General features: G+C 40.1%; 1 protein-coding gene across 5 annotated transcripts in view; it reads right to left on the minus strand.

Annotated features, from left to right (window-relative positions):
* Positions 1-15,956: 15,956 nt before the first annotated feature.
* Positions 15,957-27,783, minus strand: part of Tnfrsf19 (TNF receptor superfamily member 19) — a 94,102-nt gene continuing 82,275 nt past the window's right edge. For 4 of the 5 annotated variants that reach the window (XM_048801277.1, XM_015498708.2, XM_048801276.1 and 1 more), the window contains 3 exons: positions 24,824-24,926; positions 23,866-24,271; positions 15,957-18,707 (listed from right to left, as the gene is read on the minus strand). In XM_048801277.1, the coding sequence (XP_048657234.1) occupies positions 18,699-18,707; positions 23,866-24,271; positions 24,824-24,926 (518 nt within the window). In that variant the 3' untranslated portion in view covers positions 15,957-18,698. The remainder of the gene's footprint in view (positions 18,708-23,865; positions 24,272-24,823; positions 24,927-27,783) is intronic. The other variant, XM_048801278.1, reaches the window with a different exon arrangement.

Consider the following 27,783-nt stretch of genomic DNA (forward strand, 5'->3'; position numbering starts at 1 on the left):
CCATGGTATATATTTTGTGCATATTTCTTTTGCTCACTTGTATATTTGAACCTATTCCATCGGGTTCATATACAGCTATACTTTCCTGTTGTTTCTTGTGATTATACAATGACCTTCTATAAAGGGTCTAATGAAGATAGTTTTGCTTTATTGAATCAAGTTTACTTGATCTGATATAAATACAGCAAACCCAGCATTATTTAGATTAATTTTTCCTTGAATATTTTTTCTGTCAATTTACTTCAAGTTTTAATTGTTTTGTTTCAGATATGCCTTTTGTCCATAGCCAGATTTTGTTTTTAGGTAATCTGATGATCTTAGCATTTAATGTTAAGGTTTAGATGATTTACTGTAATTGTAGCAATTGAGATATTAATAATATTATTTTGTACTCTCTATTTACCATCATTTTTCTTCTGCTCGTTTTTTTTCCTTCTTTTTTAAACTTCAAGATTTCTTTATTCCAACTATTTGCTTCTCATGGTGTGGAAGTTATGACATCTATCTCTTTTTTTTTTTAGTAGGTTACACTTAAATTTTTGGATTGTATTCTTGACTTTATGGTGTCTAATGGTAGTATCTTTAACTTTCTTCTGAATAATAGAACTTAGAAACTTTAACTCTGATCTTATTTCTGGTCTCTCATGAAATCACTCTTGAGAATTTTAGTTCTATTTTTCTATCCTTTTAAAGCAATTTTGTTGATGTAGCACAATTAATAATAATTGTGACCTATTTTAAAGAGTAAAACTTGAGGTATTTTAACATGTGTACCTACCTCACCATAATCAAGACAATGAGCACACACTTTGATCCAAACCCTCTACCAACCAGAATTATCATGGCCACGTACAACTAATTCATAGTGATTTGCCCAGGTATTTATTTGATTTATTTGCTCGTGATTGCTTCTTCCACTTTACTCTTTCAACCAGGTTAATTTATTTTTTTCTCTATTAAAATTCTGGTTCCTCAGTGAGGCTCTGTGAGTGGTAAATTCTCTCCATTTTTGTCAAAATGTCTATTTTTTACCCTTGTGTTTAAGTCAGGTTTTATCTGGAGGCAGAAGAATGCTAGGTTGATGGTTTCGTGCAGCATTTTTAAAACATTGTTCCAGAGTTGTCTGACCTCTATAGCTGTAGAGGACTCTGAGGCAATGGTGTCTGTCCTTCATGTGTAGGCTATCTGTCTGATGTTCTGTCTGTCTTTCATGGTATTAGCCTCTAAATTTACCCTAACAGCTTTATGCATGGATATTTATTATTGCTGATAAGTGGTAGTCTGTGAGAAGCCCCTTGAACAAATACTTTTTGTGGGTTCTTGGCTATAGAAACCATTTTAATCATTAAAATCAGTACGTCAGCATCATTCTGGCAGCCCAATCACACATAATTCCAAGTGTTGAGAGCCATCTGTGGACTGTGCGTGGACTACATTGCACATCGCAGAGTAATGAGTAGGAGAACTTGGTGTCTGGGAACTTCCAGTGGACAGTTCCTCTGGCTGACTGCCCAAACACATTGTGAGCCCTATTCAACTCTGCCAAAGGTCCCATACAGCACCTGAGATGGGGTGACCTGCTGTAGTCACACAGCCCCTCTGAGATGGGTGTGACCTGCCAATATGCCAATCGACCTGCTGACTGCAAGACATCACGAAACAAGACTCCACCCCTGAAACCTTACCCCTTTGATGTACCCCCTTAAGTAAATCACAGGAGCCATTTTCTAATTGTCTAGCTCAAACTCCTGTATGGATTGATTCTATCAGGGGCTTTACCTTTTTGAAACTGTCTTTCTGATTTTGTCTTTTATTCTTCACTAATTATTCTAGAGTTTAATTTCTTAGGTGGCTTACGCCCTCCTGAGCAGGAACAAGAACCCCCCTAATGAGGCACTGGCCACCTCTCCATATCCAAGAATTTCAATGACTTGTACTTGGACCACAGAGAGTGATCTACTCATCAGGCTGCTCTCTGGAGCCAGTGCCTAGCTACAGGGACCTGGGATCACCAATAGGTACAAATCTTCAAGTCTTTCAGTGCAGGGCCCAGAGCAAGGCCCTTTTCACTTGAGTCTCAGGGTGATATCATAGATGTGTAACCTTGTTCCTGAAAAACGTGCTCTGAATAGTTTCTTTCCCTTATCTTCAATAATCATTTTTTCTGGAACTCCTAATATATATATAATATATTATATTATATTACATTCTTTCCATTTCCTCAGATTGGATTTCCAGTCAATTGATTTTCTTTTCAACCATGTCTTTTCTGTATTTATTGAGTCCAAAATTTCAATTACAGTTATCCCTCTGTGTCTGTAGGATCTGCATTCACCAATTAAACCGAATGCAGATTGAAAATATCTGAAAAAGAAATTATGTCTGTACAAATTTTCTTTTTGTTATTCTCTGAAAATATATAGCATAACAACTATTGCATAGCATTTACATTATATTAGAAATGATGAATCATCTAGAGATAATTTAAAGCCTATGAGAGAATATGTATGTATCATATGAAAATATTATACCATTTTTTATATGGAACTTGAGCATTCCCAGATTTTTGGCATCCTTGGTGGTCTTGGAAACATCCTCTGTAGATACTACAGGATGATGGTACTATATTTTTCAGGTTCAGAAGCTCTATTCATTTGTTTTGCAAATATGTTTGTTTTTGTTTCCCATAATTTGTATTTTTTTTTATATCTAATCATTTGCAATATGTGCCCCATTGTCTTCTAGACACTGGCTATATTATAGCGAGCTCTTGAAGGTCTAGTCTTGCCCTTGGTTGTATCTGCTGGTTTGTTCATGATGGATAATTTTCTCTTACGAGATATTTTTGTGAAAGACAGGGAAGAGGGCTCTGTTTGGTTCTTTTTTCCTTGTTTTTTTTTTTTTCTCTTTGTGCAAATGGACTTCTACAGAAGGTTTGCATTGGCAGTGCCTAAGCTTGTGGTGAGTCAGCTTCCATGGTAGTTCTTGGTTCTCTGGGTATTATGTGGGAATGAATTTTCCCCAAGTCAATTTTCATATCCTCAGAGTATAGACAACTTTATCCCATAGAGATGGGTCAGATCTCAGAACCCCACAGAGCATGTGAATCATGGCAAATGCCTGGGCCCAGGATATGCTATGCCATCCCCAGAGACCTATTTCCCAGCGGCTGCCACTTCTATGCCACTTCTGACTTACTGCTTCCTCCACACCTGCTGACCTGGCATCTGTGGTCCCCCCTTCATTCCCCACCCACCAAAGAAGGGACCTTTCCTTGCTGCTGTGGTCTTCCTGGAGGCATACAGGGGACTTCCTGCCAGGTATTGGGAGATTTCCTGGGAAATCTTAACCAGCTCCTCCACAGTCTCCCACTTTCTTCACCTCTGCCCTTCTGCATGATGGTGGAAAGCCCTGGCGCCCAATTCTGAGGTGCTTTCACCTCAAGGTGGGCCTAGCTGGGTCCTTGCAGCAAAACTGGGCCAACTTATTCTAATCTGGAAGTCTACCATGAACTAGGGGACGAAACATCTTCTGTCTCTCTGCCACTCCCACTCCATCCCTATCAACATCTCTTTGGAGAGCATGAGACCAGGCCCTCAAACTACCTGGTTATACCTTTCCCACACAGCCAAGAGAGCAAATGCATTAATGTCTGTAAGTAGGTTAGCATAAAAATAGTTGGTTTTTATCATTGGGGTAGGGTTGGGATGAATTGAACCCGAGGAACGTGGAAACATGATGGCACATGGGAACAGGGTGTGTTGGACAGTATCTCACTATGGTTCTTTCCTGGTGGCCATTGCATACATTTGGTCTAACACAAGTTCCCTTTACTTTCACAGAAACCTGGATCCTTTTGGAGCTCTTTGGTGACTAAAGCTGGCCTTGAGTGGGTCAGTTTGGATCTTAAGGAACACTGTAAGACCACATGCATGTCAGGTCCAGGCACCCTGAATTTGGTCCTCAAAAAGCTCAGCCAATGCCTGTTATGCTGACTTGACCTTGGGACAGAAAGGGACTCTCCTTGGGATGAACCTTTCAGAGCTGACAAAACTCAGGCAACGACCCTATCCTTTCCCCACACCCCCAATGCCCAGCACAACCCCTGTCTTGGACACTGGCTGAAACACAGACTCAATCTTTCCTGCCCAGCTGCAGAAGCTTACAGAACTGGGACCACTATCAGTTTCACCTTCTGTGCATTCACCTCCAAATGTCCTTCTCTTTCCCTTGGATGGAGACAGAGCCCTTGAAGAGGAAGTGACCATACTTCCTATCCCTCCCAAGGGTTAAAGTTTAATTTAAGAAGGACTTTTTGTCAGCTCCCAGCTGCTGAGGTGACCTGGGCTTTCCTTAGCAGTTGTCTTAATAAACAGATGACACAGCGTGATTCAGCCTTACCCTGTCTGCCTGGGCACGCTGAAGGCATTCATGAGCAGCAGAGGGAGGCTCAGCCACCACCTATGTCTGGCAGGTGTTTCCTGCTCTTCTTCCAGTTCTTCTGTGGAGCATGTGCCCAAGTTATCTAAAGTGCTGGGAAAGTGTCCTCTTCTGGAGATGGCAGTGTGAGCCCTGGGCTGAGGGTCTGCTACCATTTCCTCTCCTACTACCTGTGCACCTCAGGGAAATTACTCAGGAACTTTGGCTTAATCTCCTCATCTGTCAAACGACAGTGGATGAGCTGTTTGCAAGCCTCATTATAGAATCACCTGCAACTTGGCCCGAGGTAGTTGTGGGGATCTGTCTGTTTGGGTTGGTCCCAGGGAGTCCTGATTTAGACAATACGTTACATTTTAAAAATGTTCCCACACATCTTTCAGGGTTGGCTATTAGCAAAAAGAGTGAAGGTAATAAGCACTGGTAAGGGCATGGAGAAAAGGGAACCCTTGGGCATTGTTGGTGGGAATGTAATTAGTACAGCCATCATGGAAACCACCATGGAAGTTCCCCCAAAATACTAAAACTGGAATTAGCATATGATCCAGCCATCCAGCTACTGGGTCTACATCCAAAGGAATGAAATCCTTATGTTGAAGAGACATCTGCAGTTCCACGTTCACTGTAGCATTAGTCACAATAGACAAGATTTGGTCAACCTAAGTGTCCACTGATGGATGGTTGGGTAGAGAAAATGTGGTATATGTGCATAATGGAATATTATTCGGGAAAAAAAAAGGAAATCTGTCATTTGTGGAAAAGGATGAGCCTGGAGGATATATGCTAACATAAGCTGGGCAGGAAGAAAACGAATGCACAATCTCACTCCTATGTGGAATCTAAAATGTCTTATCCAAGTAGAGAGTAGAATAGTGGTTTTTCATAATGGGAAGGAGAAAGTTTGGGGAGATGTTTGTCAAAGCATACAAAATTTCAGAAGACAGGAGTGGTAAATTGAAGAGACTTAGTGTACAGAATGATGACTATAGTTAATAATAAATGGTATTTTGAAAATGCTAACAGAGCAGATGTAAAGTGTTTTTCCTACAAAAATGATAATTATGTGAGAGGTTGCATCTGTTAATTGACTGTATTTATTCATTCCACAATAATTTATACTTCAAAATATCATGTTATACGTAGTAAATATATACAATTTTATGTGTCATTTTAAAAAATTAAAAAATATATTGTGGTAACACAAAATTTACTGTTTTAGCCATTTGTAAATATGCAGTTGAGTGCTATTAAACATGTTCACGATGTTCCATAATCATCACCATCTATACCCAAAACTTTTTCGTTATCCCCAACAGAAACTCTGTACACATTCAAACAAGAACTCCTTCTGCTCCCCTCTCCCCAGTCCCTGGCAACCTCTGTTTTCCTTTCTGTCTATATGAATTTGACTACTCTAGATGCCTTCTATATATGAGATCATACAGAATTCATCTTTCTGTCATATTTTATTTAGCATCAAATCTTTGAGGTTCATCCACGCTGTTGTGTGTGTCAGAAGTTTAGTTATAAGAATGAATAATATTGCATTGTATGTATGTTTCACATTTTTGTTATTCATTGATTCATCAATGGGTGAAGAACATTTTTGGGAGAGGAGGGGGAAAAAACATCAGTTAACCTCCTAGGGACCCCAACAGCTGTCAAAATCTATGGTCTGCAAACTTTTTATTTTTTTATTTTTTGATACTGGGGATGGAACCCAGAGGGGTTTTACCACGGAGCCACCTCCCCATCCCTTTTTTATATTTTATTTAGAGATAGGGTCTCACTAAGTTGCTGAGGCTGACTTTGAAATTGCAATCCTCCTCCCTCAGCCTCCTGAGCCACTGGGATTACAGATGTGCACCATGTGCCTGGGCAGTCTGCAAACTTTTGATAGCATCCTGGAGTTTCCCTTCCAACAGTGTCTGGAAATGGTGGTGGAGGGGAATCACAGCCAGGTCCTGCCACTTTTTTGGGATAACAATAATGAGAGGAGAGGAAATTTCCCTGCAGAAGGCATGTGGCAGGTGAAGAAGGTGAGTGCAACAGGAGAGAAGTCAGCCTCTGGGACCCCTGTGACCCCAGGTTTCACCTCAGAGCAAGAGGGCCCCAGAGAGCTTGTGAAATCTGACTCCTGTATTTTATAGAACAGGAAAAGCAAGATCCAGAGAAGAGGAGAGATGTGCCTGGGCTCCCTCAGCGGGTTGGCAGAAGTCAGACTAGAATAGTTCCTCTTTGTCCCTTGTCTTAGCGTCCATTTTCATCAAGCCCCCCTCCCCTCTTGGACAGTAGTCACTGGGCACCTGGAAAAATATATAAGGCAATAATGGGAAATGGATGAACATTAACTCTGGGCTTTTGTGCATTAAGTTCTTATTCAATTCTCAGAACTGTAGTAAGGTAGAGACAGTTGTGTTTCCATTTGGTAATGGAGTCACCTAGTGCTGAAAGAGACCACAGGACGTTGACAGGGTCCCATAGCTGTTACGTGTTGTGGTCAGGATTCATATTTGGTCCATCTGCTTCAGAACCTCAGCTTTCAACCACTGTATTCATTTGCCTTTGTATAAATCCAGCTCTTCTTTTGAGGAAAAATCCTTGAATCTGATTGATTACTATGTCAACCTCAAATACAAAAGAGACATTTTGTCTAGTCTGATGCTAAAACAATTTCCCAAAAAGTAGATAACGTTCAGAAATAAATGTACCAAGGGTCAGGAAAGTTCACATTAAGCCAATGAATCAATACACCACACAGATTTCTTAACTTTATTTAATCATATATCTGTTAAGCACCTACTATATGCCATGTGGTGTTCCAGTCTGGAGATTTAATGATAAATAAAGTCTTTCCCTGTTTGGAACTTAATAATTATTTTGGGAGGCAGAGTAGGAATAACAAATATTAATAATTGTTCAGTGTTGTGAAGAAAGTAATTAAGGCAATGGTGGTGTAGCAGGGTGCTGTGTAAAAAAAGATAAGGATGGTCAGGGAATGGCTTTCAGAGTGTGCACCAAAGTCAAAGTCTTTAGATAAGACTGAGTTAGCCACCAAGGGAAGAGCAAGTGCAAATGTCCAGGGTTTGAAGAGAAGGGAGTCCTCAGAGACCTGCTGAGAGAGCAGCGTAAGTTGATTGGGAGGTAGACGAGGACTGACACAGCAGAGATGTGTCAGTCAGAATAATAGATTTGTTATTTATTTCAAGAACCAAGGGACTATGAGGTATCTGAGAGTTATTCATTCAGTCAGCAAATGTATAATAAATATATGCAGCAACCAGTATTCTAGGTTAGAAATATGTCCTGTTTTGTGTTATTATAAAGATACCTGAAATTGAATATTATTATATTTTGTTTGCTATTTATTTGTTCTTTTTAGTTATTCATGACAGTAGGATGTATTTTGACATATATGGAGTATAACTTCCCATTTTTGTTTTACATGGCATGGAGTTATGCTGATTGTGTATTCATATATGAACATAGGAAAGTTATGTCCAATTCATTATACTGTCTTTCCCATTCCCATCCCCCCTCCCTTCCCTGCATCCCCCCTGTCCAGTCTGGTGAGCCTCCACCTCCCTGCCCCCACACCCTGGCACCGGTCACCTATTGTGAGTCATCATTCACATATCAGAGAGAATGTTAGGCCTTTATTTTGGGGGGATTGGCTTATTTCATTTAACATGATAGTCTCCAGTTCCAACCATTTACTGGCAAAATACCACAATTTCTTTCTACCTTATGGCTGAGTAATATTCCATTGTGATATATACCATATTTTCTTTATCCATTCATATGTTGAAGGGCACCCAGGTTGGTTCCATAGCTTAGTTATTGTGAATTGAGCTGCTATGAACACTGATGTGGCTGTGTCCCTATAGTATGCTGATTCTAAGCCCCTTGGGTATATGCTGAAGAGTGGGGTGACATTGTCAAATGGTGATTCCACTTCAAGTTTTCTGAGGAATCTCCATACTGCTTTCCAGTATTTTCCCCCACATCCTCACCAACATTTATTGTTACTTGTTTTCTTGATAATTGCCATTCTGGCAGGAGTGAGATGAATCTCAGTGTAGTTTTAATTTGCATTTCTGTAATTGCTAGTGATGTTGAACATTTTTTCATATATTTGTTGATAAATTGTGTTTCTTCTTCTGTGAAGTATCTGTTCAGTTCCTTTGCCCATTTTTTTTGTTTGGGCTTTTTTTTTTTTTTTTGGTGTTAAATTTTTTGATGGAACTGGGTATTTTGAAGAGGTTTATTTAGCTAGCTTCTGGAGGTCAAGAGCATGGGGCCAACATCCATGTGTGGTGAGGACCTCGAGACAGATAGCATCTCTAGGCAGAAGTATGTGAGAAAGAGATCATGTGGTGAGAGAGGAAGTGAGGGCATACTGAGAAAGCCGAATCCACTTTATAACAACAGACTCTCCTGGCAACCAGTCTCATCCTCCAAGGCCTAATCCAGTCTCAAAAAACTAAACCCAGCCTCTTGAGAAAAACATTGATCCATTCATGAGGGCGGATCCTTCACAACCCCAAATGCCTCCCAAGTGTCCCACCACCTCAATGCCATCGCACTGGGGGCATCAAGCCTCCACATGAGTTCAGTGGTGTCCACATTGGAAGCACAGCAAACTGTAAAAATGGAAAGATAAAAACCCTGACTTGCAGCTCAACAGGAAAGCAAGGCATGCACACAAACAATGATGAAATTGCTAGAAGCATCACAGTGGAAGCTTTCAGGGAAAGAATGTTGTAAACTGAGAAAACTTCACATAGGAATTAGTTAATGATTTAAGGCATAGAGCTTGAATTCCTCAGGGAGACCTGGAGGTGAGAGCTGGCGAGGGTCATGGGCAGAGCAAATATCTGCTGCCGAGATGAAAGAAAAGGGTACACCGGCAGCTCGGCCAGTTCAACGTGCCCACAGCAGAGATTTGGGGACGGGGTAAGAGATTGGGACCAAACGGGAGGCTGAGGGAGGGGGAGCCCAGTGGACCAACCGGCTCCTTGTGAAGGGCCTTGATTGCATGCTCAGTCTGGAGGAGCTGGACAAGATCAGAGAGGCTCCGTGGAGTTGATAAAGGAGGCGCATGATCTGATCTGATGTTGACGTGTGGACAGTGGAACAGGTCAGGACAGTGTCCCTGGGTCTCTGACCTGCTTGGTTGAGGTCAGGCAGATGAATCATGGCTATTTGGAGCTAGGAGACCAAGGATGAAGTCCCTCCACTTAAAAGATGAAGAGGTTAATGGTCCTGTGTTTGGAATAAGGCCAAAATCCTCTGATTTCCTCCACTTCAGGCCCCTCTTTCACTCCCCAAGGCATCCACCTTAAACTCTAGGGCATCAAGCATGAATCACTGTTTCAAAACTGCTATAGGCCAGGCAATCTCTAAGATTCTTTCTAGAGCGGGCTGGGTATGTAGTTCAGTGTTTCACATGTGCAAACTCCTGGGTTTGACTCCTAGCACCACAATAAATATTGAGAACATTTTACATATATAAAAACATTCCTCCTAGCTTTTTCCTGGGGTTGCCAGGTTTAAGAACAAGTCTCTTGTTTGTTGTAACAACCCTCTGACTTCATTCTGTATGGTCATGGCCATGAAACTCTGGGCTTCTGTTCACGTTCAGTGGAACTGTACTGCATGGCAGAAAGATCAGCCTGAGGTAGTCAAACATCCAGGGTTCAAACCTCACTTAGTTCTAGCACTGACCGGCTGGAAACATCTGAAAACGTTTGCACGTTTTCTACCGTTCACTAAGTTTGGGGCTGGTTACTTCATCTTTTCACAGGGTGAAATGTGAAGATCAAATGAAGTAATGGGTGTAAAAGTACTGAATAGAAGATGAGTCATTGTTGAATATTACACATTATTATCAACAAAGCTCTGGGTGAAGACTCTGGTTTGAATAGATTAATGACTTTCAACAGAAATGTCCAGTGCATAAGGTGAGGCTGTTAAGTATTGAAATATAAACAAACCTTGAATAGACAAATACCATGAAATGCAAATATGCCCTTTGGTGGGGAGACTCATTTTGATAAAGTTGCTATTACTTAAAACTTTGAAATGTACCTCTTGGATGTATCTTCAAAGCTGGGGTAGGCTTGATGACCAGTGTACCTATTCACTCATTTGGACTGAAGTTTGATGAAAAACTAGTCATGACACTAGACACCTCATATGTGTTTAAAAACAGGAGGGATACCTTGTATGCTATTAGCGTATTTTCTTGTGTTGTGTATATTTTTCTAAAATTCAAGCACCTGATCCATACTGACAGATTACACCATTTGTTTGAAGACTCATGGAAATGGATGTTGGGACTTTGGACCAATAATGAAAATGTCCTGGAGGATGCTGTAACCAGGATCCCCAATGCCAAAGTTAAAGAGCTACACAGAATGTGTGCTTAGAAGGAAAACAGAGTATTCCTTCAAAGGGACCTATACGATTGAGGAGGTGGGGCTGGCTTCTATGGGAGGGGGAAGTTAGCAAGTTTCTACTGGATTCAGAAACGATGCTTGGGAATTGTAGGAGATAGGCTCTTCTCGGATTTTTCCTGAGTCACTGGGAGACCTTAGGCTCTGTCTGGGCATTGCTTTCTTTACCACAAAGGGAAAAGAATTCCCTGGATTGCCAGGAGAGATGAACTAATTACAAGGACTGTAGCTCTCAGAGCTTGAAACCACACATACAGCCTGTTTTTTGTGTCTAATAACAAGTGACAATATTATACTTTAATGCCAGGGCTCCTGTCCAAAGAAATCATTTTGGCCATTCCTTCAGAAATAGAACAACCACTTTTTTCCCCTTATTCTCCTCCAACTAATATCCAGACATCACATCATGCCTTTCCCCTTGATCTTTGGTGAGAGGCAAAGTCCACACTGTGAGGAAGAGTGGGGGAAGGGTCAGGGAAAGGGGCAGAAAAATCTGGGTGCCTGAAGAAAAAGGTGTGACGTTCTAACCCTTCCAGACTGACAGATGGCTGGGCTACTTCTGGGCTATGTGACTTGGGCTTTTAAGAAATCTTTTAGTCCCTGGAGAGCCTAACAGTTTGCCCTACATAAAACATTTCCCTTGATTGCCACACCACAGACTTGGTCTGTTTAGCCTGGGGAATTATTGATTGATTGATCAGTTCCTGTACAGGTCAGAGCTCTCCAGAGAAAAAGAAGCAATAGTGTGTGTGTGTGTGTGTGTGTGTGTGTGTGTGTGTATCTCTTGATCTGTCAATCTCTCACTCCTAATCACCTATCATCTATCTCTAATCAATATACTACTGTATATATTATCTGTATCTATCTCCTATTCATTCATCTATCTACTATTCTATCTATCATTCTATCAATCAATCTATCTACCATCTATCTTACTAGAGGGAATTAGGATGGTTGTATGGAATTGGCTCATGCATTGTGAGGCTGTCAAGTCTGAAATCTGCAGAGCAGGCTGGGGACCCAGGGGAGAGCTGTGATTCAGTGTAGAGGATGCAGACAGTTTGGGCAGAATTCCCTTTTCCTTGGGTGGACCTCAGTGTTTACTCTTAAAGTCCTTCCACTGATTGGATGAAGCCCACCCATGGAGAGTTATATGTCAGTCTCACCAAAGAATATCTTCACAGCAACATCCAGACTAGTGTTTGGCCATATATTCTAGGACTGTGGCCTGGTCAAGCTGACACATAAAGTTAACATCCCTGGACCCCTTCTCAGTATCTGAGATCCACAACGTTACTGGTAGTTGACAGGTTTATAAACTGAAAGCAGACATTTTTCCAAAGAGACCTTCCATCACATCCTCACCAAGCTTCTACCTCAGGAAATAACATCTGCAAACGTGGTGCTTTTGTCCTCAGGGTCAACCCCATGCTCGGGGATTCCTGTGCAGATTTATTCCACATTAGGTTCCTCCAGGAAATAGAATCTACAGTAAGATGCACAGGGATGGGACCCTGGGCTGCATTTCCTTTGTTTCATTTCATGTGTTGCTCTGTGATTTGACTCAGTGGCTGTTAGACCCCCGAGGAAACTGCTTCTCCATCTGCTGGACAGACTATGTTGCTGGAGAGCTGGAGACCAAGACTCTAGGAATTGTCAGAAACACGATGAGGGCTATGGAAGGAAGGAGAAGGCAATAATGAAAGAAGGAACAACTTCTTTCCTACAAGAATTCATTCCAATGCCCCTCTCTCTCATTAACCCCATACTTCCTGAATCTTCCATTTGAAAGACACTGTAGCTCCCTCTTAGCTTTCTCTCTCAAGATCCAGTGCTAGGTTTCTGTGACATTAGTGTCAACACCTTCATTCTACAGAAAGATGCAACCCTCTGGTCACATCACCATGGGAGTTGATGCTGATTGGTTCTAGGTCCTTCAAGAACATACAAGTGCCGTGTGCAGAGGGGCAAGTCTGTAATTCCAGCAGCTCGGGAGGCTGAGGCCAAAAGATTGCAATTTCAAAGCCAGCCATAGCAACTTAGTGAAGCCCTAAGCAACTCAGTGAGAACTTGTCTCTAAATAAAATATTAAGAGGGCTGGGGATGTGGTCACTGGTACTGAAAAACAACAGCAACAACAACAAAAATATACTAGCATGTTCCCTCAGATCTGATAATAGAATCTGGGGAGGATTCTTGGGTTCCCTCAACTTTATGCTTAAGCTCCACCTCTGGTTGGCTCATTTATTAACCTAAATGCCTCAGTGAATTTATTTGCAGTTAAAATATATGAACAGTTCTTGGACGTGATCAGAAGCTTGTGCTGAGGAGCCATGGAGGGATGGAGGGCGTGACCCTGGTGAGCAGGCAGACAAGCCCACAGGTACAGGATGCACACGCATTGCTGCCTTCCCTAAGCCAAAGGCCAGCCTCCCAGTCCCTGTAGATTTCCTGTGGATGCTGCTCAGCCAGGAAAAGAACAAATAGCAATGGCAGTAGCATTTCTAAGACAAGGGTGTTTGTGGGGGCAGTGTTGAGAAAAAATAGATAATTTGGTAAGATGTTAGTCCTCAGGTAAGGATGACTGGTTGATTTGGAAGTAGGTAGACAAAGATGTTTTGCCCTCAAGGCTGACTCAGACCTGCAGGCATGGTTGGCTGGAGCTCTGGTTGAGGAGGACCCTGAGTCTGAAGCCTGGTGCTCTCAACAGGTGCAGGGAGGGGTGAGGCCACACAAGTAGACTTGTCATCCCTGCCTTGAGTATCCTCAAAGACTCAGAATATTGGCTTGATGTTAGCAGGTACCTCAGCCAAATCCTACACCTACACCTGATGGTCAGCACCAGGCAGTGGAAGTTGGGACAGGCTCAAGGTGACCTAGATGATGGGGGAAACGAGCTCACACTCAATATTTCCAACCAGGGCACTGACTTTCTACCTCTATCCCTGGACAGTGGCCACTTCTCATTAGTGGGAATTTTCTGTTTCTGGAGAGAGATCAAATTCCTCTCACTCTGCACTTCCAAATTTCTGGAAGATTAACAATTTTAAAGAGTTTTTCATGTCATGACATTTGCTTAAAGATGAGCAAATCCTCTGGAGGGGGATGTTCAAGTCCCTGGGAGGGGCACACTGGACCCCTGTCAGCCTCGGCCATCTCATCCTGCTCCTTGTGCTCCAGTACGCCCTGCTCCTCACATCCCCTCAACAAGCTGTGCCTTTCCTCATGCGGTTCTAGCTCCTTCCACCTCAGCCTCCTACCTGCCTCCCACTTGGGAGCCTCCCACCTCCCAAGTGCCATGGGAGTCTTCAGAGTAGACTTCCCTCCCACCCCTGTGCTCCTTCCTGGCTGCCCAGAACATCACTGCTCCCCTGTGCCCAAGAATTTGCATTTATGTCTTTAGAATTAAGAACTATTTAATAAATAGTTGAAAGGTCTGCCCCCCTCATATTTTGCAGTATCCGCTTAAGCCCTGGTATTGTATTTAGAATCCAGCAAACACTCTATACTACTATATAAATGCCTTTTAAATGACTGAATTGAGGATTGACACAAGGAAAGGCCTCTTAGGAGATTGCGCCTTCTGAGAGGAGTTAAGACTGTGTTCAGAACTTTAGGGAATTCGATTCAAATCTGATAGATGGAGGCAGGGACATGGTGCCTCGGGCCTTGATGTGTGGCCGCCTGCTCTCCCAACCTGCTATTAAGAGATCGCCAGCAGAGCGTTCTGCAGATCTTCTGTTTACTGTCAATAGTCAACTCAAGTAAGGAAAATCCCTCTGCATAGTTCTGCTGGTTAAATTTCACCCTAAACAAAACCTGATAGGACACAGCTATTTTGCTCTTACCTAGGAATAGTTTATGCCATCAAACTCAAGATAAAGAAAGAGAAAGAACCCTTTGTCTTTATTGACTTAGAATTGAAACCTCAGAAGACCACCCATGGATCCAGAGAAACTGTTTTTGCTGCAAAGTTTTTAAAATTCAAGATCTCTGGAAAGACTAATTTGAAAGCAGCTATAAATCACTCTGACTTAAATGCTACTGGTAGTTCATGAAATGACCCAAACTGGGTCTGCTCAATCTTTGGAGTAGAAGGCTTGTGATCCTCCTTTGGCTGAACTGTGAGAGAATGAAAATACTGTGAACCATCTCCTTTATTCAACATAATTATATCTATATAATCACATACCAAGTTTTATTGATGTTTGTTAGATAGGATAGAAGGTTTTGGAAATTCTTAAGAAATCACTTAGTTTGAAAATGATTGACTTGATAAATTTAAACGTTACTTTCATAACTTTACTGGTTATGATACTTGATTTAAATTTTTTATTTGTGCCATTTTGATTCTTTACTACCTTCTCAAGTTATAACGGAACAAACTCATAATAGCAAGTAGCCAACAGCAAAGACCTTAATAATGGGAAACGAGTGTCCTTTCCACATGGAACCCAGTGCCACTTAACACAAGAGACTTGCCAATTGGGACATCAGGATGTCACTTTAAAATAAGAACATAACACTTTTTTTCAGGAAGTGTAAACTCTTCTCTCAAAATTTAGTAACTTTCTTACAAGCTCTGCTGAGGGGAAGGAAGAGATGGAGAAAGAAGGAAAGTCGAACCATGAAGGAAAAAGACACTCCTGCAGTGACCACTGTGGCTCTGTGGACATTCTTTCCTTCCTACAGTCTACTCTTTGGCTGGTAGACACCCAACTGACCTACAAAATGAAGGACCACAAAACTTTTTAAAAAAGTTTTTCTCCTGCCGTTTTGTGTCATAAAATGAAGAGAAAAAATAAGATCATGATAAAATCTTGGAAAAAAACTTCTCAAAGTAATTCTGGGAATCTTTCAGTAGCTTGACATACCTGAGAAATATAACAAGGAAACTTACTAAGGATTTTGTGACATCCACCCTCTTAAAGTTTGGGGGACCAAAGAGGGTTTTCTCTGAAGGAACAGGACTTTGCACAACCCTCAAGTGGACTTCTGGTAAGAAATTTTAAAATATACCTGTATCCACAAAACCAATGATTTTCTTACTGGACACATACATAAGAACAACAAGTATTGATTTTATTCACAAATAAAAAAGTATTACAAAACTATTTGAATAGGAAAATGATAATTTACAAATTTATAAATTCTAGTTTGCAAAACAATAGTGAAATCGAAATTTATTCAAACTATCTTAAAGCAATGATGGTTTTTTTCTTTTTCTTTACTAGCACGGACAGCAGTGCTTAACCTAATAGCAACACCTGATCTAAAGTAGAGTATTTAAAAAATATATTCCATATACACAAAACTAGAAAACCCATGACTTGACTTGGTTGTGCTTGAAACCCTTGTCTCATTCTTGTCATGAGCTTCCACAGCATGGAAAACAGCAATGATGCCCGCTGGACCATGTTTCTCCACGTAGATTTCCTGACTCCAGCAGCTGAGCTTATTAAAAGTTGTAGGATATTCCAACACTGTCAGATACAAATAGAATTTTTTTCCTCAATTGTTTACAAAGAGTGTAAAATATAACATAATATGTTTCTAGAGTAAGTGGTGTCAGATATCTACATCTTGATAAAAATAACCCAGGACTTTTCAAATGTAGAATCAAATGAAATCCATTTTCAACCCTAAGCATCTCTTTCTACTGATCAAAAGTGATGTTTTGGGATTTGGGGCCAAAGTCTCTTTCCCATCAGTCTGGCTTTCTTCAGCAAGCATCTGTCTTTGAAGTTAATCAGGACTCTCCATATGGAAAATATATTCAGGTTACACAAAGGAACACAACCCTGCCTACTTTGATCATCCCTGTCATAACAGAGATGATCGGATTGCAAACAATGGCATACTTCTGTGAAATACATGAAGCCACTCAAGGAAAACTGGACTTGCATTTTCGTAGATGTCTTGTGGCCAAATCCTAAATATTTTATTAGACTTTCCTAAGGGCAATTTTCATAAGAGTTGGTGATTACCAAAGTTTAAGAATGACTAGCTTCCACTAAAACAGGAAACAAAAAAAGAAAGTCCACTGGTTATGACCAGGCACTACGTAAACATAAATAAATGGGGGTTATCATGAGACATTGTGATTTTCTATTTCGGAGAAAAGAACTGAAGTCATGAACAGAAACAGACACAGACAGCTAATATACCCATGTCAGAACCTAATACAGAAATGGCTATAAGGAAGAGGGCTTGTTAAATTTTACTAATGTCTTACAAAGAAAATGTTGGGGTAATAAAAATGACCTAGAAAAGACAGATTAATATTAATGTTTAATTTAAATGTTAGGTAAAAGACACTTAATATGAACCCAAACAAATATTTTAACTTCCTCTAACACACTGATGTTCAAAGGTCTATTTATTGTTTAAGTGTAAATGTGACAGCTAATAGGGAGCAGTTAAAAGACAAAGGCCAGATCTGATCATGAATCTTTCAAGAGGGGAAAAAAAAAATCCTGCTCAATTAAATCCCTTTCTACTTAAGATTAAGAACAAATGAGCTATTCCCTGCTTCATGACTGAACTGGTTTCATTTCTTTCTTAGTCCTGGAGACAATGATCGTTTGTAAATCCTAAGGTGATAGAAGATGGAGCACCCTGACAGAAGCACCAGACTTCTAAATTCCATATCATCTGGCTAATACAGGAGATTATGTGCTGTGTAATTCATAAGTAATATTAGAGGGACAACCGCAGAGTTCTGGTCAAACCACACTGTGCCTCTTACAGACTTTTCTACTTTTTCTTCTACTATGTAGTGTAGCATATTCTCATGGAAGATTACTTCAGTAGCAGGGGGAACCTGATATGCTGAGATCCCCAAAACCTTTAGTATAAGATACAATACAAATAAGAGATCACCATGTATATAAATATCTCCTTTTTATAAAAGAAATCCTGTACCGTCTCAGCTCAGGCATAGAGACAGATGTGACAAGTGCTTCCATATCAACTAATTGAACATGAATATTAATGAATTTAACTTGTGCATCCAAGTGTCTAGGATATGCACATCAAGTGGTTTTGATGCCAGGGTGATGGGCCACCCTCTGCTGCCCACAGTAACTCAGGTTCCACCTCCTACCAGCACCAGAAGGTGTCGATGTGATAGAGGCTGAGGTTAGAAGTGAGATTCTGGAAAAGGGGTGTTCTCCGATTCCTGGTCAGTTAACTGCCTTTAATAAAACCAAGATTCAGACAGGTGGTACAAAGTCGATTTAACCACCTAAGCCAGTCAGTTTGGGATGATGAAAAAGTTTCCTTATTCAACAGAAACACTAAATTTCAAACCCATTCTACATAAAAGCTAATATTAAGAATCTGACATGTACTTTTAGCAGGATAACAGACTAAATGAGACTATTCCTGGAAAGAAAATGTCAGTGACAATGGATGCTCCGGGTCTTCAGCCTTGTTAGACCACATTCACCATGAAAATGAGCATGAACACCTGGCTGTATCTTGCTATGTGTCCATCATCTCATAGGCTACTCTCAACCCACCAGTCTTTGAAGTTGTTCTTGAAGACTCGAAACTTCTGGTTTAGGAAAGATGCAAATAGTCTGCCTAGAGTATCTCCTTGCTTCTCATTGAGGTTTCGGCTTACAGCTGGTCTGGCTCAGAAGCAACTAGTTGAAAGGCTTAAAATGCCATCAGTTTGGTTCAGATTTATTTTTTCTCCAGAAACTGTGCAGAGTCCAGACTGCTCAGTCCATAAGCCTAACAGAGCGGTGCCCTTTGGGTTCCAGACACACACTTCCACTGCAGGAAGAAGAACGGCCTTTAGGCTTCCTAAAACAGTGAGAGAAGAAGAGCTTTAAAAACAGTCCCTTCAAGCTGCTAAACTATAATAAAAGATGACTATGCATGGTTTTTACTAGTATTACCATGAATTTAATAATGCATGGACAAGAAATTCATTCAATCGTATTGTAATATCCAGGAACCCATATACTCCTGATAATAAAATTGAGGTTTCCATAACAACTCACAGTCAATCTTTGCCAAGATTACTTAAAAGATGTTAATGTAACCCACAGTGATCACAGTGAATAAACAATGTTTTTGCTGATTTCCAACCTCATCCAATCATTGAAATCATGTTTCTTCAGTGCTGGCTCCTTTAGAGCATTTATAGGTAAAGATTTTAGGGTTCTTCATGCCCTTCTTTCAAAGACAAAAATGATCAATGAATAGTGCCATTCTTTATCTGTCAACTTAGTCTTTGAGTTCAAGACTTCCACCCCACTATAGGAGAATGTATAGAAATAGGGAATGAAATTTTTCTTATCATGGTCTTCCTGGAATGTCACAATCATCATAGGACAAATATCCTCAGTGAAGGGGACCCATTTAATTTGTCCTTATCAGGAAAGGCACTGACCTCACTTCAGGAAGGGAGGAGTCTTCAGCCATCTGAACATGACCAAAAGGGAATGGAACCTTAATCTCGCTCATTAACCCTTCACTGACTTATTTATCATTAATTAGCATCAGTGACATACATAAGTTTGTAGAAAAGTTTTTTTAGATCTTAAGAGATACAACTAGAATAAAAGCTCCTGATGTTTTTTTTGAATACTAAGAGGTCATTTAATCAAATGTGTTGGTTAACAGACCTCATCATAATAACCACATTAACTCTACTGCAAAAGGCAAATTATCTTCAATTTGCCTATGTGGAAAAAGTAGATTTCAGTAGACTGAAAGACTAGAATCCTGGTGTTCTCATATCTTTTCTAAACTTCTTTTTGTTCCTTTAGGCTCACATTTAAATATTAACATCAAGAAAAGCTTTGCCTGTAAGTTAACAGACTGTCTTCATTCTCCCAAATATCAGCAAATGATGTGCTATATGCCTCAGTTCTGTTCCCCTCTGGGGGAGAAATTTATAAGGAAACTTGATTAAAATTGAGTCATATAGACTAAAGAAGGCTCTCACACCTATTTGCTTTATCCTGAACCATAACTATCATCATCAAATTCTGGGTGGTCTTAAACCACCCACAAGAAAACTACTGTTTTTGGAAACAAACCTATCTTGCACTAGAAATCACAGACTCACACCCAGAAATACAGTGCCTTCTGGAATTCTGAATGAGCCCATATTATAAATATGACCTAACTAAAATGAACCAAGGAATGGGTAGAATTAACTAGAAACCCTGTGTGTTCCTAGTAATAAGCTGCTGAAATCAAATTCTTTATGAAATGTGTCCTCTGTCTTGGAAAATTGAACCTGTTAGGAGAAATGTGATTGCTTTTTAAAATTTTGTATTTTAGAAAACAAAACAACAACAAGAAAAACTAATTGAGTTAAACACCTGGCTGACCTCTAAAGTAAAGAGGCCTAGCTTCTGAAGGTTTACAGCTGTTGCTGCCTCTATTTTCCTTGGAAGATTAGGGTTCGTTCAGTATACTTCATGGATTCAGTAAATGCAACTAAATGGAAAATGCTTTTTAGAATCTGGAAAAGATTATCTCTTAAAATGGGCTCAGGGCTGGGGGTATAGCTCAGTGGGTTTCATTCCCAGAACCCCCTTACTCACATAAATAAAGTGGCCTTGAACTATTACTTACTGTTTTTTATTGTAGGGGGGAAATCAAAAAGGTTTACATTTTAATAATTCTTTTCTAAATTCAGAATGTCAAACTTAGGTTTACCTATGTGATCTAATAATTGTAAGGTAACACATCTTGAAAAATTATTAACAGCTTTTAATAAATCATGTTATGCAATAGAATAGTAACATTTTCTCAGCAGGTTCATTTTATTTTTCTCATTTCTTACTATTATTCTTGCCTCTATGGTCTCCTTTTTTCTTTTCTTTTTTTTTTTTTTAATTTTTTATTGTTGGTTGTTCAAAACATTACAAATTTCTTGACATATCATATTCCACACTTTGATTCAAGTGGGTTATGAACTCCCACCTTCACCCCATACACAGATTGCAGAATCACATCAGTTACACATCCATTGATTTACATATTGCCATACTAGTGTCTGTTGTGCTCCGCTGCCTTTCCCATCCTCCACCCTCCACCCTCCCAACCTCTCCCCTCCCCTCCCCTCCTCTCTCTCTACCCCCTCCACTGTATAACCCTGAGGGTCTCCTTCCATTTCCATGCAATTTCCCTTCTCTCTCCCTTTCCCTCCCACCTCTCATCCCTGTTAAATGTTAATCTTCTTCTCATGCTCTTCGTCCCTACTCTGATCTTAGTTACTCTCCTTATATCAAAGAAGACATTTGGCATTTGTTTTTTAGGGATTGGCTAGCTTCACTTAGCATAATAGCAGGTTCATTTTAGATGTGATTACAGCTTTCTTTTCAATTCATAATAATTGGAGTTGAAAGTATCTTTACTGACAATTTCTTGGACTTTTCTGAAAAGGAATTAATGTCACCTGTGCCAATCTTATGTATTAAAATATGTTTCTCAAATTCACATTCATAAAGCTGTGGTAGCAGTGCTTACAAGCCATATCCCCAATCCTCCAACACCACAAACAGAAGAAGGTGGACAATGAGTTGGTTCAGATAAGACTTAGTGTTTGTTTTATTCCCCCCTCTTAGCAATTTACATCATGAACCAGGGGACAAACTACAAGATTGATGATGATGCTAACTAATTCTCTTTACTGACAAGACTCTGCAAAACCCTGGTTAGTCAGTTGGGAGCTGATAATCCTCCTTACTCAGACTTTTCCATGACAATGGACACACAGAGGGTGCAACAGGCCTGGGGGAAGGTAACTCACTGGGGTAGCTGGCAGGGCAGCCAGGGCTTTGTTGCTCAAGGGTGGGACTCGCCTCCACCTGTTTTGCTGCACCCTCCCTTCCCTTACATGGAGGCCTGGATGGTAGGACTTGTTACCTGCTGGAGGCTGCTGGGCCTTCTCAGCCCCTAAGTTTTGTGGGGCACAATCCATTCTAAATTCTTAACCCTTTTCTTATTTATCATCATGAAAGTTATATGAATTATGGGGTGACTCAAAAAAACAGGGTCAGTAAGTAACCTTCCCTAGCTACAAGTAGAGTTCAGATGAATGTAGTTTACATTTTTAAATTGACCAGTCTGTTTTTTCTTTGTTTATTTACCTCTTCTCCATTTTCCACATTTTGAGACTAACAACAACAGTATTTTCCCTTCAAAGCTAAAAAATGTTTGCTGCATAGAATTCTCTAGCAAATTTCCTTGTAGTTTTTTTAAAAAAGAAAAATTGCTATCTATGTAGTGATCCTAAAAAGGAACACATCTACATCACGTTGACTTTGGGCTAAGTTTTTGATATAAGTGGACAAGGATATGAAGTCTCCCAGAAGTGGAGGCCACACTCCGCAGCATGTGCAGTATGTTTTTTATTGCTTGCTCAGGCCTGAAGCCCTGGACTTGGTGCAGCAAGGACCAAACAGTGAGAGCAACAAGGCTGCGGTGCAGGGCAAGGTATTTTAGGCCCTGAGAGCTGATGGCACAACTGTGACTAGCCCTCTTTACTCAAGGCTGACCTCATTCCAAGACTTATGCTGATAATGCAGGCACTTCCATTTAAGGAAACATACAGAAGCATCAAGTCAAATTCAGCAAAGTCCCTATCACCTGGAGGAGAAAGCAGAGATGGTGCCAGTTCTACCAAAATCCTTCCTGCTCCAGCACTGCAGGGTACCAGCCCCCATATCTGCACTGGCCACCACCACCCCTCTTGCCCCTAAACCTGATTTTAAAATGTTCTACATGGGAGAATCTTATGATGCATTTGCCTCTAGATCACAACCACCAATCAATATTCAACCAAATCGATAAATTGCCCAAAGTTGAACAATCCAGTAAACAATAGGAAAGAAGGGAAGAGGGGAGGAGTAGTTTTAGAACTAAATTTTGATCACCCTGACAATGAGTGAAGTGCACTGAAGATTGGGCATAAGAATATATTTAGAAAATGAAGGTCTGGAATTGTTTGCGAGATGCTCTGGTAACCTGTCTCTTCAGTCAGTAAAGGAGACTGTACTGTAAGGGTCCGGTGAACGTTGGAGGAAGAGACCACCAAGAGACTGCGGCTCATGCAACAGCAAAAGGGGTTTATTGAGGATCCAATCCAGCGCGCTGGGGCTCCGTGCTCACTCAAGAAGGGAGAGCAGCCTAGAGCCCCGAGCAGGGGCTGAGCACTGCTTAAGTACACTTTTTGGGGAGGGCGGGGACTTTACATACATCACAGTCTCCTTCAACAAATCATCATATACCGTGGGAAAATCAAACAACAATTCTGAGACATGATTAGTACATTCATTGGCGGGAACAGGTCGGGCGGGGATGATAGGTCAGTTCTAAAGTGGGGTACACATTCAAACTGATTGGTTCAGGCCCTGCGATGATGTCTACGTGCAAGGTCACACAGAGTCCTAGGTTATTAAACAACCAGGCGGTCAGGGGGAATATTTAATGGGCCGTTCTGGTGAATTGTCCTAACAGCTACAGGAATTTCAGGTTTTAAGTGTAGCATAGGAACTTAACAATACCTGGTCCTTTACATTTTAACTCAGGCCTTGCAGCTTAGAAACTTTACAATGCCCGGTCTTTTACACTTTAACTTCAATTTCTTTTACCCTTACAGTACTAAGTAATCAGATTTATAAAGAAGAATAAAAAAAAAATGCAGCTGCCCTTTATGGTCTTATAGAATAGCTCTATTAGTTAAAAAAAAAAAGACTATTGAAATGTATTTTAAAACATATTCTACAATGTACGTGAAATTATGAAAAATGGAGAAACCTTATCAGGATTCCCCCTGGGGATGGAATCCCGAACATTATGCCTGCTAGGCAAGTGTCCTTCCATTGAGCTACATCCTAGCCCAGGCTAGCCCACATTCACTGCAGGGAGTTCCGTTCCCCTCCCTCTGGTCTGCCACAAGTCAACACGGCACTCAAGCTGAAGTCAGACACTGCCTTACCTGGAGGGATGTGGGAGTGGTGGGGTGCACAGTATCTCCACCCTCCGGATCTAGCTGGCTTCCAGTACTTAGTGCTTCTTGAGTTAGCGCTGACTCTGCCACTGTCTCCTTATATCTAGATAAATCAGCAGTTTCTGTGAAGTTTCCAGAATGAGCTTGAATTGAAACAGCTCCACCAACCAGATCTTGACAACTGTTTGAATCCAAAGATGTTGAGCTTTTGTTTTCTGGATTGAGAGAATCAATTTCTTCTCCATTGAGTTCAGGATAAGAATCACAAAAAGAGATGTCGTCGCCACCCATGGGATTCTGCATCAGAGGCCAGGCATCGGAAAACTCACCACACATGGACCTTGAAAGGGACCCGAAGAAAGTTGGCATGGTCTCCCCCACTGGAACTGCGTTTCTGAACATATGTTCAAAGGATCTTTAAATTTCATGGTGAGAAAGAACACTACTACAAAGTAGCATTTCAGCTATGATTTTAAGTCTTCTAAATGAAATAGCAATTTCTTAAGTCAGGATTCTACTGCTTCCTATTGTTATAAAGTTGCATCAATACAGGGACTCAAAGTACTCCATTTACTTTAAATCTGATTTCCTATACATATTTCTAATTAATATTCTTAAACTACTATATGATATATGCCATTTCCTATAGGAAACGAATATGCTAAACAAATACACAGTAAGTACATGGAAGTTACAGATGACAGAGGTGTCATAATATAGGACAAAAATAAACTTTGTGGAGAGAAAAGTACAAAGAATATTACATTGTCTATTCGAGCCTTGAGAGACCTCCTTAATTTTTGCCAAAGAACTATCTCCCTCCAATACCCAGAATGCCATTAATAATATTTAAAGAGCAATGTTTCTATAGTTCCACATGAAAATTAGTAAGTTAGAAGAATGTATTATGTACAAGGGAATGTGAAATCATTGAAATGACTGTTACCTCTCTGGAAGGGTGGCCCTGGAATGCACCCCACAACCAAGCGCTGGCCGGTCAGTGCCGCAGGCCTCATCACAGCACAAGGACGGGATCAAGTGGACAGGCCCTGGGGAAGCCAGCAGAGGCATGAGGCATAGTGCTTTTCTCTGGAACTTTCTCTTTAATACCAATTCAGCATGGTTCTAGGAAATTTAGGTATTCCCCTTTGTTAACTTGAAGTTAACTTTTTCCTTATCTTAAAAAAAAAAAAAAAGATGAACCACTTCTATGAGATACCTAGAATAGTCAAACCCACAGGGACATTTGTAGACAAGGGGCTTCCAGGAGCTGTGGGGATGGAATTGTACAGTAGGTTTTTTTTTTTTTTTTAATTAAAAAATTTTTTTTTAGTTGTTGATAGTCCTTTATTTATTTTACGTGGTGCTGAGAATCGAACCCAGTGCCTCACACATGCCAGGCAAGTACGCTTTGGCTGAGCCCCAGCCCAGCCCTGTATATTAGGTTTTTTTTTTTTTTTTTTTTTTTCCGTTGTGGAATAAGCTTGTAATGCTGCTCATTTCCTTAGAATATTTTGAATTGTTCTTTCTTGGACTTGAAAAATTTTTAAATATTTATTTATTTATTACTAGGCTTCATTTTTTTCCCCACATTATTTTACTGGTGCATTGTAGTTGTACAGAATGCTGGGTTTGGTTCCTACATTACACTAGTGTTTAATTGAGACAGCTTCAGCTTGGGAAGTTCTGGGAGTTCTGGAGGTGGATGGTGCTGATGGTTGCACAGCAATGTGAATGTACTTACGCCACTGAACTGTTCACTTAGAAATGGTTAAGATGGTCAGTGTTGTGTTATGTGTATTTACCACAATAAAAAAATGATAAAAGGCTATGGGAAAGCATGTGAAATGAGACTCTCACACAATGCTGATGACAGGAGAAACAGTACAACTCCTCTGCTGAATGTGTAGTAATATAGACAAGAACCTAAAAATGTTCCAAGTCCTTAACTCAATGAACACATATGCCTATTTTTAATTGCTGACAATGTAAGTTAAAGCATAAGCAGATGTGTGCCCTCAGCTTCACAAACCACTATGCTCACTGAAGAAGGAAAAAATTAAAAAAATATAAAGATTTTTTTTAGATAAGCATAATCTTTCCCAATTCTATAAGATGGAAATATTAATTTGGCCAACATTTTAGTGAGTGGCCTTCTAGACTTCTTGCTCTCTATGCACATTTAGGTATAATTTTGATTTTTATGAAACTATTAAGATACCAAAGCACACAAATACAAAGACATGTGTACATAGTTAAAAAAAAACTTGAAAAAATTATATATATCTACACGTATTTATATTTGTTTTTGTGTGTTCCAAATTTTTCCATGGGGAATATCTATTTTTATAAATGGGAAATATTATGAAATTAATATTTATTTCCCTCTCAAAAAATTAATTTCATATATTGAGATGCAACTGCAAACCATTGTTGACAGGACATCCAGGTAGACTTTATCTAAATCTCTCTTAAAGCAAGACCTCTGTATGGTACATTGGAACATACCATGGTGACTGGGAACTGTGACTGCCGGGACCTGCTCTGGTTCTACCACTAAGTAACTCAACAAATGTGTCATGCTCACTATGGGACATAATTTCAAATTATTTAAAAGCAAAAGGCACTACCATTCCTGGTAGAAATGGCTGATTTCAGAGAAAGTACAAGACGAACCTGGAATTCTTTTTGTGCCAGAAAGTAATAAGGTGCTAGAAATATAAAGGGGACATGTCACAATAGCATATGAGCCAGTCTGAGGGAACGTCTACTGACCACATCTAGAAGAATTTGAACATCAAAATTACAAATGATTCCAAAGAATTAGTAACCACTGATTAAGGTTCACAGTCTGGAGTCTAGACTAACTGAAGTAAATAAATAAGTGGGGGAGAAGGGAAAGTTCCTTCTTTTCATAGGAAGCCAAGTTGTAAATGTAGAAAGAATGATGGAATTAGAAGCCATTAGTAATACCAGTGTAATTCCACATCATGTACAACCACAAAAATGGGAAGTTACACTCCATGTATGTATGACATGTCAAAGTACATTCTACTGTCATGTATAACTAAAAAGAACAAATTCGAAATTTTTAAAAAGAAACTATTATTAATGACTGGCTTAGGTAAAAATCATCAGGGATGCTATCTCCTGGGTCAAAGTTGGGGTAGGAACAGGATATTTACATAGTCTCAAACTGTCTTTCCCCATATGTTTACTAATTAAAGATAACAATAACTTTACAGTGGAGAAACCTGGAAGATACCCTTTAATTAAGTGGCCAAAGTCAACCTGACAAGACATGTGACAGAGGGACACTGGTGCCTCCTGATCCAGTGTACTGAGAAGGATGTGGTGTGTTCCCTCTGCAATATTTCTGAATCTAATCTTGAGGAGAGTAGACAAACCCAAACTGAAGGTCACCCTGCAAAACTACTGACTGGCCTGTATTTTTCAAAAACTTCAATGCCATGAAACACAAAGAAAAACTCAGGAAAAACTGCAGCTTAAAAGAGACCAAAGAAATTTGACAACTGAATGCAGCAGTGGTATCTGGTTTTCTTTGCCATGAAGGACATTATTGGATAGATAAGAAAACTGAATATGCTCTGTAGATTGTGAAACAGCATCGCATTAGTGCTAATTTCCTGATTTTAATACTTGTGCTATTATGTAAGAGAATGTTCTTGTTCATAGGAAATAAACACTGAAATATTAAGGGGAAAATGCACACATCTATGTAACTGATATTTAAATGGCAAATAAAAATATGTACATATATACATGTATTTATGAGGAGATGAAGCAAATCAGAAAAAAATATTAATATTTTTGAAATATGGGTAAAAGATAAGTAGAAATTCTTTGTCCTATCCTTTCAATGTTTATATGTCAGAACTTAAGTCA

Source organism: Marmota marmota, unplaced genomic scaffold, assembly GCF_001458135.2.
Source record: "Marmota marmota marmota unplaced genomic scaffold, marMar, whole genome shotgun sequence".
Lineage (NCBI taxonomy): Eukaryota > Metazoa > Chordata > Mammalia > Rodentia > Sciuridae > Marmota > Marmota marmota.